This window comes from Bos javanicus, chromosome 19 (genome assembly GCF_032452875.1).
Source record: "Bos javanicus breed banteng chromosome 19, ARS-OSU_banteng_1.0, whole genome shotgun sequence".
NCBI lineage: Eukaryota > Metazoa > Chordata > Mammalia > Artiodactyla > Bovidae > Bos > Bos javanicus.
The window spans coordinates 49,317,345-49,330,863 of NC_083886.1; the positions used below are offsets into that span (position 1 = coordinate 49,317,345).

The 13,519-nt window shown below is 49.8% G+C and overlaps 1 protein-coding gene across 1 annotated transcript in view; it reads left to right on the forward strand.

Annotated features, from left to right (window-relative positions):
• DCAF7 (DDB1 and CUL4 associated factor 7) overlaps nt 1-13,417 on the forward strand; it is a 31,178-nt gene extending 17,761 nt beyond the window's left edge. Inside the window, exons 2-7 of the mRNA XM_061392346.1 lie at nt 1,952-2,110; nt 2,788-2,899; nt 3,274-3,392; nt 6,088-6,297; nt 7,225-7,342; nt 8,533-13,417. Of these exons, the coding sequence (XP_061248330.1) occupies nt 1,952-2,110; nt 2,788-2,899; nt 3,274-3,392; nt 6,088-6,297; nt 7,225-7,342; nt 8,533-8,705 (891 nt within the window). The 3' untranslated portion in view covers nt 8,706-13,417. The remainder of the gene's footprint in view (nt 1-1,951; nt 2,111-2,787; nt 2,900-3,273; nt 3,393-6,087; nt 6,298-7,224; nt 7,343-8,532) is intronic.
• The last annotated feature ends 102 nt before the right edge of the window (nt 13,418-13,519 follow it).

Here is a 13,519-nt window from a genome sequence, read left to right on the forward strand (position 1 = left end):
AATGCAAAATGATGCTGCCACTTTAGACACTGGCTGTTTATTATTTGTTCAAAATAGAGTTAAACATATGCTTACAATATGACCCCAGAATTTCACTCTTAGTTGTTTGACCAAGAAAAAGGAAGGCTTGTCAATAAAACAAAAACAGGGCCATCGCTGGCAGTCCAGGGGTTAAGACTCTGTGCCTCAGTTCAGGGCGCACAGGTTCAATCCCTGGTTGGGGAAAAGAAATCCCACATGCCACTTGGTGGGGCCAAAAAAAAAAAAAGCATTAAACAAATTTTTTTTTTACACATAAATGTTCAAAGCAGCAGTATTTCTAATGGCTTTAACCTGGAAATAACCCAAGAGTTCATCATCTGGTAAATGGATAAATGTGGATAAACAAAATCCATATACTGCAGTATTTCAGTGATAAAAACATGGCTGAATCTCAAGAGCATCCTGCAGAAGGTAGCCAAGTCCCAAAAGACTCAGCACCACGAATCCATCTATGTGATGTTACAGAATAGGCAGAACCATAGCCAGTGTGGCTCAGTGGGTGTGGACTGACTGCAGAGGACCCCAGGAAAACCTTTGGGAATGATGGAAATAGTCTATGTTTTTCTGTGGGTTTTTTTTTTTTTTTTTTGGCCCTGCTGCATGGCTTGTGAGATCCTAGTTTTCTAGTCAAGGATTGAACCCAGGCCCCCAGCAGTGAAAGCTCAGAGTGCCAACCACTAAACTGCCAGGAAATTCCCAAAATATTTTACATCTTAATTGTTGTGGGAGGTTATACAGCTCTATACATTTGCAAATGTATACATTCCAACTCATGGAAATGTACACTTAAAGTGAGTAAATTTTATTGTATGCAGTTGAACCTAAATAATATCGTTTTACAAAAAAAAGATAGGAAGATACTGGTATCTTGAGACAAAAGTCAGAAAGACAAGAGTGGAAGGAATTCTGTTTTCTTCTGTATGGTTAGTGCTTATCCTCTGTTTATCCTCCCTACCAATCCGTTCCATCTTCCACTGGGTGGAAGTTCATGAACAAATGGATAGTAAGTGGCATTTCCAGCTGGGCCAGATCAAGTCTGACAGCAAAGTTTGGAAGTTAATATTGGTCCAAAACTGACTCAAAGAAAAGGTAGTCAGAACCAGGTGGGACTTTCCCATCAACAGCACCCACTTTTTTGCCCATTACAATGGTTTGGATTCTCAGATGCTCATTTGGCACACTGTTCTGTGTAAACATGTTACTAGCCAATGGGGCAAAAGGCAGGGGTGGTTAGAGGAGGAGGCAGTTCGTGTACGATTGCCTTTTTAAAAATACTTACTTTTGTCTGTGCTGGGTCTTGGTTGCGGCACATGGGATCTTTTCACTGTGGCATGTGGGCTTCTCTCTAGTTGAGACCTGAGGCTCAGTAGTTGTGGTACGTCATGTGGGATCTTGTTCCCGGACCAGGAATCAAACCTGCATCCCTGCATTGCCAGGTGGATTCTTAACCACTGGACAATGACCAGGGAAGTCCCACGATTGCCTTATTTTAGGTGAGATGTTACTTTGTTGGATGGCACTAAATGCCCACAGCACTTCTAGTCATGGAGTCACTAAAACCATGGCTGCACGTCGTCAAGGGCCTTGGGTTGCAGGGAAAGATGTAAGCAGCTGGGTAGATAATGGCAGCTCTGTGGTTGAATCAAGAGTGCAGAGAGTTGGATTCAGGAAGCCTGTCTTCAAATTTGGTCTCTGCCGCTTACTAGCTCTGCAATCTTCAGTGTGACTTGGTCCCTCCGAGGCTGGGTTTCCTCGTCTGAGCAGCGGGTCGGCTGGACTAGATGCCCACCCGCCCAGTGGTTCTTGACTGCAGTGAAGGGTGGTACAGTGTTAGGACTGCTGATGGGCTCTGGAGTACTTGGTAACTGAGAAACCAAAGTTTACATGGCTCCATTTTGTGGTGTTACAGGTTCAGCTTGTGGGTTTAGACGAAGAGAGTTCAGAGTTTATCTGCCGGAACACCTTCGACCACCCGTACCCCACCACCAAGCTCATGTGGATCCCTGACACGAAAGGCGTGTATCCAGACCTGCTGGCGACGAGCGGCGACTATCTCCGCGTGTGGAGGGTGAGCGGGCGCTCGACTGGCCTCGAGTGGCAGCTGTGGACTCACAGAGAGCAGGCCGGGGCTGGAGGCCGGGTCACTGCAGCCAGGAGAAGCAAGTGGTAGCGGGTGGACTGAGCTTGTTGGGCTCAGCAGATGTCCTGGTCAGTCTGGCCCAGATTTCCTTGAAGTCGGGCTGCAGTCTGCCCTGGAAACTCAGGGCTCAGTGAACGTGGTATAAGGACGAGAGCCTTCTGTGGGGGTGGGGCACCTGCGGCCTCTCATTCTGCTCACAGCCAGGATATTTTTGAGTACACTGAACGAAATCCTGGGCCACTGGTTCTGTTGCAGCGTGGGAGTGGACGGTGGGCCTCGCCTCCCCTCAGCTGAGCCGTCACCGCAGCCTCTCCTGTAGCTGGAGGTGTAGCACCCGGCCAGGAGGGTACAGATACTGCTTTGGGCAGGATGAGAAGACCTCTTGTCTTAGAAGGATTTGGGGGTGAAAATTTGGAAAACAGCTGGGCGGAGGAGAAAGCTTGGAAAGAAGTAGTATTCAAGTCATTCCTCTGGGCTGTAGTATTCTTCATGATAAAACTGTCTCCACACGTCTTATATTTACTAAGGTATCATCTGAAAGAGGCATGGAAGATTTTTTGTGAAACTAAGACTGGCTGAGTTTGTAAAAATTATTCTTCCTTCAGGTTGGCGAAACAGAGACCAGGTTGGAATGTTTGCTGAACAATAACAAGAACTCGGATTTCTGTGCTCCTCTGACTTCCTTTGACTGGAATGAGGTGGATCCTTATCTTTTAGGTAAGGAGCCAGGGAAGGGGTATCCCGGTGTGAAGAAGCAGAGATACGTGTTCTCAGCTGTCACACTGGGCCTTGAGGTACGTGCAGCCTCCTAACACGGGGGTGAATGGGAAAGAGGCTAAATAAGGAATGTGATTATTAATTCCTCCTGTGGAATCGAGCTTCCCACATGTGCAAGTCTCATCTCTCCAGGCAGAGGCTGAGGCCCTGGGGTGAGGATTGAGTCCATGACGCTTGCATTCTCCTGGTACCCTCCCTGTACTCAGGAAGTGCTTGCTGCCTGTCTGCAGCTCAACAGATGAACAGGCACAAGGAGAGGGGCTGGCGCGGGACCTCAACACTGGCAGCCGCTGACACACACTGGTTGTTTGCAGGTACCTCTAGCATCGACACAACGTGTACCATCTGGGGGCTGGAGACCGGGCAGGTGTTGGGGCGAGTGAATCTCGTGTCTGGCCACGTGAAGACCCAGCTCATCGCCCATGACAAAGAGGTACTGATGCTGCTCTGCAGGTGCTTTCTCTGCCTTAGTGTGAGGTCAGGCCGTTGTCTTCCTTTTTTGCAAGTGATGTGGAAGATATAATGCTGATGTCTTCTCATCTAAATTGAAAACAGTAATATGTCAAAACAGTGGAAAACAGTATGACATGAGTGCATTTTTGTTGACTCATATAAACAACTTATTCTGTAGTCTGTTGTTTTTCCTTTTTGTGCCAGAGATTGCTGGTTTTTAATAACAGACTCTCTTAGAGGCAAACTTGGACCTGATGTGATTAAAAAAATAATCGTATAATTTTAGAGTAACACTTACCTTGAAATATATTTACTTTTTTGGGAGCAGGAAGGCAAGAAGAGGGGAAATTTCCTGGCAGACAAAACTAATTGATTAACTCTTCTGTAAACTTGTTTTATGAATTTCTAGTATGTTCACTTAATACTTACATGTGTAATACTATTTGGAATTGAATATGCTTAACTTTGATGGTGATGTTTCTCCTATGTGTATTTGAAGAGCTGAAGGGAGCGAGCTCTAATTGTATTTACAGAGCCTTCTTCTGAGTAATTTTGTAAAATGGTCATAAATCTTATAACTCCCAGAGCTACCACGTGCTGGTCCTCCCACCAGGGAAATCACAAGATGTCTCCTGTGGGTAGTGTTTCCTTTTCTCTCCAACTCCTGCGCAGCGAGGAGTGTTAATGTCTGTACAGATTAAAAGGATGCCTAGACATTAGGTGAGAGCTGTGAGGTTGTCCACAGAAGTTGGTGACCAGGTTATCATTCTTAGTGAGAGGTCGTTCTTCAGCTTTCTGTGCTCCCAGCGCCGAGATCTGTTAAAGTCTGCTTGACTCGGTCACCATAAAACAAGGGGCAGAGGAAGAGCGTGACCTGCTGGGAGCACCAGTAAGCGCGTCCTGGCACCCAGTGGAGCAAGTTGCTACATTTTGGTTCTGTGACACTTAGCCTGTCGTTCTCTGTCAGGGTCCAACCCGGAAAACTAGAGCTACTCCGCATGTTTAACCTGAGGGGATTTAATGAGGAGATGGCTCACACAGATGATGGTAAAGCTGAGGAGCCACACTGGCCACAGTGAGGTCGTCTGGGCAAGAGGAACAGCGAGTTTAACAGCCAGAAGGCCCTGAACCAACACCCTGGCCTCAAAGACAGGAACCTCAGGGTGGTTGTCCCGAGAGAAACGACACCTCCCAGCGCCTTTGGTTTTTCTCCGTCCGGATCTCTGTTGAAGTAAAGACTTGCTCGGAGGTTCTCGTTGCTGCTGGCGGGTTGGTGCAGAGGAGGGTAGTGTGTGTCTGGGAGTTGTCACCCTCTCTTGGCTTCTGATGGAATATGTGGGTGGAACTGGGAGGAAGGAGCAGTCAGAATGGCTTTACACGCTTGGCTCTACTGCCTGTGGGCACCTTATTGCTCAGTGAAGCTGCCGGGGCGTCCCTGTCCCTGGGAGTCAGAGCGCCAGCCGTGGGTGCACGTGTGGATAAACGCACCCCAGCCCTGACGCAGCTGGCCAGTGCTGGCCAGTGCCTGGGTCTGTCGGGTCTTGGAATGGCAGCCTACTTTCCTGTTGAACCACTCCTCGTTCCCACCATAGAGAGAGAAGTGCAGTGTCTTCATTGTCAGTCAGAGGAAGGGCAATTTATGATGTTGATTAGAAACAGATGCTTGTTTGTCGGTGTCCCCCAGAAGGTAGAACCTCAGGAAGGCTGGAGTCACAGTGTGAGGGACAGGTTCCACTCATGTCTCCCCAGAAGTCAGCTCTTACAGTCCTTGGCCCCAGGAGATGGGTTTTGTTTGGCATTTTTGTTTTTCTTTGTTCAGCATTTTGTTTTTCTTTTTCTCTCTCTCCGCTTGTCTGGCTCTGGCTTTGTCTGTCTTTCTTTGTCCCTTTCTTTCTCTGAAACCCTCGGTTGCTCTCTGTCTGTTTTCTCATAGACGTTAGTGCAATATAGTTTGCAGCAGGTAATAAATGCAGAAGACAATAATTCAAAACCTAAGTTGATACACTTACGAACACAAACCAACTAGGAGAAGAAACAGCATTTGCTAGGAGAGCAATATTAACACTCTTTGTAAATAAAGGAATACCCAAGCCTCCCGTGATTCAGAGTGGCTCTTAGCTCTTTCTTGCACATGGGTCTCAGGTCCAGGTTTCACAGCAGAACTGTGGTCAGAGGAGGGCCACTTCCACCTCTCCACTCGATGACCTCAGCCTTGATGTGGTCATGGATCTGCTCTGATTGTACATACATGAAAGCCATGAGGGCCAGGAAATAAATGTCTCAGTCTCCTAACAGGGTGGCGGGAGATAGCCACTGGTTCTGGCTTCATTGAGCCTGTCCAGGTCGACCGGGTAGAATACTTGCTGAGTTATTTGTGCTCTGTTGGTCAGCAGGGTATGTGCTATGTTATCACGGGAGGTGGAGGAAGAATACTTGGAAGGTAGCAAGTGAGAGGAAGCCTACCGGCTTCCACCATAGGATGGTTATCACTCTTTGGGTAATCATTGGTGTTAGCACTCTCGGTTTCCTGTCCTCACAGGCGCGGTGTGGCTTTATTCACCTCCTTCCAAGTCATGAGCAGGGGTTTAGATGAACCAGGGGACAGTAGGTTTCCCTGTGACATGAAAAGGAGGTAACTGACCTGAATCTGACTGTTGCTTCTTACTCACCAACAGGTCTACGACATTGCATTTAGCCGGGCGGGGGGCGGCAGGGACATGTTCGCCTCCGTGGGTGCCGATGGCTCGGTGCGGATGTTTGACCTCCGTCACCTAGAACACAGCACCATCATTTATGAAGACCCACAGCATCACCCACTGCTGCGCCTCTGCTGGAACAAGCAGGACCCCAACTACCTGGCCACCATGGCCATGGATGGAATGGAGGTGAGAACCCCACTTCAGGCTCACCTAGGCCTTGCGACTCTGCTCCAGCCCGGCTTTGTGGATCCAGGAAAGCGGTTCTCAGCTGACGGCAGTTTTCTCCCCAGAGGATTTTTGGATCCACCTGGAGACGTTTTGGATTGTCCCAACGTCGGAGGGGGTGGGGGGTGCAGGAAGGGGTGGTGCTCCTAGAGTCTGGAAGTTGGGGGCCTGTGGTGCCCAGGACCACTCCCCACAACACACAGCACAGCGTTATCCCACCCCAATGTCAGTAGTGCTGAAACTGAGAAAACCTGATCTAGAATAAGGGTGTGTGTCAAGAACTTGGAGTACATAGAGAGCTGGACTCTGAGCCAAGAACAGCAGTATCTAAAAAGTCAACCATATCATTCATGCTTCTGGTGCCGAGTAGACGAACAGGCAGTTTTCCCTCTGTCATCTGGGCAGAGTCTTCTAGCCTTAGTGAGTAGACGGGGAAATGGCCACTGTATAGCCTATTGTTTCATAGAAGCAGTCAGCTGTGGGTGCACATGATGCTGTGATGAATTGTGTTTTGAGGAAGCCAGTACCTTTCAGATTTTGCTTTGGGGTTCGGGGGCGAGGGCTCTCATCTGCCCAGCTGAGCAGGCACAGAATTCTGAGTACACGCACCTGATGGCACGTGGTGGACTGTCCACATTCATGTTACCTGCCCCTCCGCCTCCCCTGCAGCCTAGAAGCCCCATGTGGCTTATGATACAGACTATAAATGACCCGTTCCTTTGTTTCCTTTTTCCTCAATCTTATAGTTACTTTGGGGACCCCTCTGTCTCTAAGAGTCTTTTAAGTCTACAGATGAGCAAGTTATATGTACACGTTTTTTTTCCCCTTGTGTAGTATCTTTTTTTCTTTTTTCCTGTCACCCATCGGGGTTTCTTGTTCTTTCTGCAGGTAGTGATTCTGGACGTCCGAGTTCCCTGCACACCTGTTGCCAGGTTAAACAACCACCGAGCATGCGTCAATGGCATTGCGTGGGCCCCACACTCATCCTGCCACATCTGTACTGCAGGTAATTACTGGAGGCGGGTGATGGGAAGGGAGGGAAGGGGAGGTTTTCCTCTGGTCTCTTTATCATCGTAAATCCTCACTCTATCCCAAGGAAGGTTTGAGAGATTTACACAGAGTGATGCCCCTGAGAACCTCCCTACACTAGCACAGCTGAAAGAGTCTGAACTCCCAGATGATCTTATACCCTCAGTGACACCGAGAATCTGTGTACTGTCTCCATCATATACAGTTACAGGCTTATGTTGCCCACTGTGTGCCCCCAGAATCCTGGCTTGCACAGGAGGTGCATCCAGGAGTATGAGAAGGGGCAGTCTCCTTGGCTGTAACCTCTGCCCCGCCGCCCCCGGCCCCTGCACTGAGCTCTGGGTGCCTTGACGGGCCCTGCAGAACCTGACTGGATATGCAGCATGTGGTGTGTAGTTCCCGTTTCACCATCTGCTAGACCCCAAGAGTACCCCTTAAAAATGTGGTGGCCGTCAGAGTTCTTTTATCATAGAAATAATGTCTGGTATTAAAAATTAAACAACACTGAAACAGGCCGAGGTGTATGAAACAGGAGGATGAAAGGCATCTTCCCTCCTTCCTTTCCCGTTTCTACCTTAGCAATGTAGTTTGGTGGTTTGGGGCCAATTCAGCATGAATTTGAAAGCGTGAAGCTTTTCCTGTGGGGAGCCTGCTCATGCCTGTCCATGTTGAGGAGCAGCCAGAGGCCCAGGCCCACCCACTTCCTCCGAGCCTCGCTGTGGCCTGACTTCTTCACTGTGGCCCTCGCTGATGTATGCATGTCCATAGCATGGGGGAAAATCGCATTAAATAACTGAATCATCAGAGAGGCATCTTTAACGACTCGGGTACTTTAAGTGGCTGAAGATGCCATGTGTGGGATCCCATCCCAGCTTTCTTCCCTGATGTCCACCTCAGAGGAGATGAGGTGTCGGTCTGAGTCCCTCTGCCATCCCCACTCTGCTGTGGTGAATGGGCCCTGAGACGCAGAGGTGGAGGGCTCTGCCCTTCACTGGTGTGGAGCTCTGTGGCTCAGGGCACCTGCCTTAACGTTTCCTCGTCATTAAAACCTCCCTCCATGGGGTCTGGGTGAGTGAGTGCTCTGTAAAGTGTGCCCCTGCCTGATGCAGGGCTCGTGACCCTCACTGCCTGAGTGGTGACTTGCCTGCCGGCTCTCTGTGTCCCCAGCGGATGACCATCAGGCCCTCATCTGGGACATCCAGCAGATGCCCCGGGCCATCGAGGACCCGATCCTGGCCTACACAGCTGAGGGGGAGATCAACAACGTGCAGTGGGCGTCGACCCAGCCTGACTGGATCGCCATCTGCTACAACAACTGCCTGGAGATACTCAGAGTGTAGAGTCAGTGGCGCTGTGCCCGCAGCGGGGCTCGTGTGGCTCCCGCCCCTGCCCCACCCCCGGAGTGAGAAGACGCGCGTTTCCGGTGGCCAGTACGTCTGTCGTTGCTTTGCACCCGCTGTTAGCAGAAACTGCTCCAAAGTCCCCGGCCAGCTGCCCACCGCTCGCTGTGCCGGACTCAGTGCCGCGCGGCGCCTCCTCAGCCCAGGGCTGAGTGTTTCGATTTCTCTCTCCTTTCCTCATCTCTTTTGGTTCTGCTATTAAACATTTCTGTATATCTGTTTGTCAGCCGTCATGTTAATGAGCTCTGTGGGCAGCGGCTACGTCTGTATTCGTCTGTCGCAGATGTCTCTGTCTGCCCAAGACAGCAGTCTGGGTCCTTGTCCATGTGAGCACTTCCTGGGAACAAACACCAGTTTGAAACTGTTTTTCTTCATGTTATCCATGTCTCTTAACAAATTTCAACTTTGTATATTTTTTAATCTATCAGGCTAATTTTTTAACGAAAAGAATTTTACTCCCTGGCCTCTTCCTTGGTTTTATCACCCTCCCTGTTGACACCTTCCTCTCTTGCCTCCCTGCCTGGATCTGGCCCCAGGCCCCTGACCCTCCGAGCAGTTTGCCTTCTTGAATCACTGCCTGGGCGGAATATACCTGACTGGGAGTCCCAAACCTCCTCGGTGCTCTGAAGTCGGCCGGCTCACGCCTTTCCTTGGCCTGGCTCTTGTTGAGGGCATTCTGAGCTCCAGAATAGACGTGCGACCCCTGCTCTTACTCCCTCAAGTACATACGCCTGTCCAGCCCCCCAGGACATACTGAGCTAGCCAGGCTAATGGGGGTGCCTGACTCCCGGGGGATGGTGGCAGGAAGGCTGAGCTTAGAGTATGTTTCGGTCCACAGTTTAAGAGTCTGTTTTTCTCTCCAAATATTAACCCCCAACCATTCTCTTTCATGTCTTGAACAGTAGACAGGAATGATGTAGCAGCTGAACTTCAGTATCTCTGTCTGTTTAGTTCACTGTGACTGGTGGTACGTTGGCCACTCTCCCACTAGAGAGGAGAGAAAGCCCTCCTTGGCAGGTGCCCAGTCTGAGTGTCCATCCCAAACAAGATCTCTAGAGTGTGGGAGATGGTCAGCTCTTGCAGAGGATGGATTCAGGCAGGGGTGATCCCAGGCCATCAATTAAACAGAGAGCAAGAGAACTTCAGAGACCCAGGGCCAGCCAGTTCAGAGCCCCATGAACCCATCAGCCGCTCTGCCCCGAGTTTTGGTTCTGAGCAGTATTGGACATGGAGGCGGCGGGTGTCTGTTTCCGTTAGATGAACGAGTTCCAGGGAGGGGTCTTGTGTGTGACTCTGGTGGTATGCGAGTCCTTGGGCGGGCAGAGTTGGGGATGTGCCCAGAGTCTGGGGGAGTATGGTTTGCCGCGCTCTGCCAAGTGTCCGAAGGTTTCTGAGACCCTCTGAGTTGAGCAGCTGGGAGTGGAGAGTAGCAGGCCTTGGCGCCAAAGATCTTGTCCACTGGGGCTCTCGCCTGCCCTTGAGAAGCAAAGCAGCTAGCTTTGTGTTTCTGGGCCCTTAAAGTCTCTTGGTTGAGTCTCCCTTTTCAGAAGCAGATGGATTGGTATCCCCAAAGTCATAGCTCTTTGCTTTCATACATGGGGGCTTTTCCCAAAGAAAAAGCCTCTTTTTCCTTTTCAGTCAGGGTATTTCCACTTCCACCTTTATTCTTGCTTCTGATTTGGGGGCTCTCCAACTGGCTGTCTGCTTGGCCAGTCCTCCTGCGTTTACTGCCAGCTTTGCCCTGCATCATTTTTGGACATGTGACACGAACCAGTCCTTGGTCAGAACCCTCCTCTGCTTGTTATTGTGTTTGATGGTTCCAGGGTCCTTCCCTCAAGGGTAGCAAGGCTAAGTTGAATGTCGCTGGCTCTGGGAGGCCGTCAGTTCCTTCCTGTGGAAAGGGTCTTGAAATGGAGTCTAGTGGGAGAGGTCGTTCTGGGGACAGGGCTTAACTCCACTGAGTTCTGAGTTAAGAGCCCTTCCCTGATCTGCACTTTTGTGGTCTGAGTGGTGAGGAGATTTGTCACCTGGAACTTGAAAGCATCCTGGAGAGAAAAGTTCATTACTAGGAATGAGGATATTTTGGACAAAGTTGCTATTTACCGTGGAAACCAACAACTTTTGATTTTTTTTTTCTTTCTTTTTTTCCTTTGCCCTGTGGACTCCCAGCCCTGTCACCCTCCTTAGGCCCTGAGGTGTGGTCCTCTTCCTCCCAACATCCCACCTGGGCCCAGGTGAGACTCCGCAGCTCACCTGGGGGGAGAGAGACGCACACACGCATGCACGCGTGCACACGCAGTAGCTGGGATGCTAGAATGTTGAAGGCTCCCTCTCCTTCCCTTCATGCCCTGAACCAGATGGCCTCAGGGCTGAGGAGGGGATTTCTGTAGTCTCAGGATTTAGAAAGCCTCTTAGTCAGCCACGCTCCAGGAAGCAGAGATCTGCTGTAGTTTCAAAAGCAAGTGTTAGTTTAATTTGTTTAGGTTCTCAGATTGCCAGCTGGAGAGAAGAGGTGGGAGGCGCTGCTTCTGTCCTCCTTGAACGTGAGAAGAGCCCTGGGAAGGCTGTGCTGGCACCTCTTGGCTCTGGCTCTCCCGGCTGTCGCGCTTTGACGTGGTCTTGGACCCCTGAGCCACAGCCACCTTTGTTTTTCTTGTCCTTCCTGAGGGGAGGCAGCTGCTGAATATGTCAGGCTTCAGGCTCCCCATCAGAGAGTTGGCAAAAGTCCTTTGAAAGCGTGAGTGTTTACACCCAGGAGAATCAGAAGCCTTTCTTTCCAGGAAGGAACTAGGCGCACGATGAGGACTTGAAGAGAGAAGATGTTTGATGATCAGGGGAGAATCTCTTATCAGAACCAGGATTGGCTCTCAGAGTACTGGTTAAGATTTGAGAAGAAACAGAAAAAAAACTGAGACTCCAACAAGTTTTTGATGACAGGTGTGGCTGAAATTTTAGGAGGAGATTGAGGATGGGAGAGGAAATCAGTGATGATGAAGAAGGTATTCGAGGGTGGTACAGGTCTGAGGTGAGGAAGTAGGCAGACTGTCAGACTGTCATGTGGCTGTGGGGTGAGACTGTTCTCGGGCTGTGTCAACCTTCCAGGACCATTCAGCGATGTCTGTGATGCTGGGGACAGGGTGACAGAGGGACCCCTTCCTGCTGCATTTCAACCCTGTTGCTGTTTGGTGGCAGAAATCTGCAGGAGTTGAGAGCCCCTCAGTCCTTCCAAACCATGGCTCTTCTTGGTCGTAAGTTTGTAGACGGCAGAAGCGGAGGTTGCAAGGTCATAGCGGCTCCCCACCCCGCTGTCCTCTTTCTCTTTCTCTTACCTCCCCACCCTTTGCCCCTGTAGATCTCTCTTCCTGCTGTAGCCTGGGCCTTGAATTCCCAGCCTGCGACATATGTAGGAGCTTCACAGTCTGCCAGCTATGGGAGGCCCGCCTCGTATCTTCCCTCCACCGTCCCCAGGTCCTTTGACTGCCCGGCTTAGGGGAAGGGAGACCATTAAAGCAGAAGCCCCAGAGCAGACTCTGCCCTTTCCTGTCTGTGCTCCGGGATAAGCAAGGAAGGTCATGCTAGTCACTTCAGTTGGGTTTTCCCTGGGAGGAGAGCTGAGCCGAGCAGTCAACTGTGACCCCTGGGCCAGGCTCTCCAAGAAGGGTCGTCCCTGCACTGGCTGGGCCAGCTACTCAGTGTTGCAGAGCCTCGCCCTCTTTTCCCACCATGTCATTGCTGCTAATGGTCAAGGTCAAATATATGGCCACATGGAATGGGCCAGGTCCTCTCAGGCTCCTTTGTGGATGTGATTTTTTTTTTAAGAATGCAAACATGCAGGTGCCTTCCCGAGAGGCTTGGACTGGTGTCTCCAACCAGAAACAGATAAGCTAATCAGAGTATGAACTCAAGAGGAGGGATGTCAGCAGACTGTGTAACAGCTGGAAAACGTCCACGTACCGGCCTTTAGGACAACCCAGGGGATCAGAACTCGGGATCCCTGCTCTTTAAAAGAACGTTCTCCCCTTGGGTTGATAATGCGGTGTGTTATGAAACTTGTGGAGCTAAAGCTTGGACTTGCTGGAGTCGAAGATGGATCATTTGATGTGGTTCCTGTGTATGTGATGACCCCTGTCAGTGACCTTCCAGCCTTCCTCCCCGAGCGTGAATTTGTAGCATGATTGTACAAATCTCTCTGTAGAAAATGGAGGTTTCTTGTTCTCTGAAGTGTTAAGCTCTAGCCAATCAGTTTCTGTCCCCTTTAGCCTAGTGTGTCCGAACTTAATTTCTCGCTATGTATTTAAACTTTTTCTCTGTATCATAGGTTTTGTGGCATCCCACGGTCAGGTGGAGAGGAAGCTGCCCCTTACAGAACTGTACTGTAACCATTTTTTAGAGAAACATTATTTTCACAGGACTGATAATACACAGGGCTTGTAAAAAAATTTTTAACACTGTGCTGTGAAGCCACGCTGGTAAATCTCCATTGAAGGCTACTTCAAAGGCACCTGAAAGTGGAGTGTTATATCTATGACTTTATTTCTTGCTTCCTAAGTATATTAAACCTAATTTTCACCCTTTCATTCTGTTTCAGCCTCCTGTATAAGAAGTACCGTATTTTCTGCCCATCATACTTTGTAATAAAACTTGAACATGTATAGACTGACTGAATTTCTTCTTGTGATAAATTCAGTTTTTCCCATTCTGCCATGGCGGTCATGTTCCACAGACACTGGCCAGGGGATTAGACTCTACCTCAG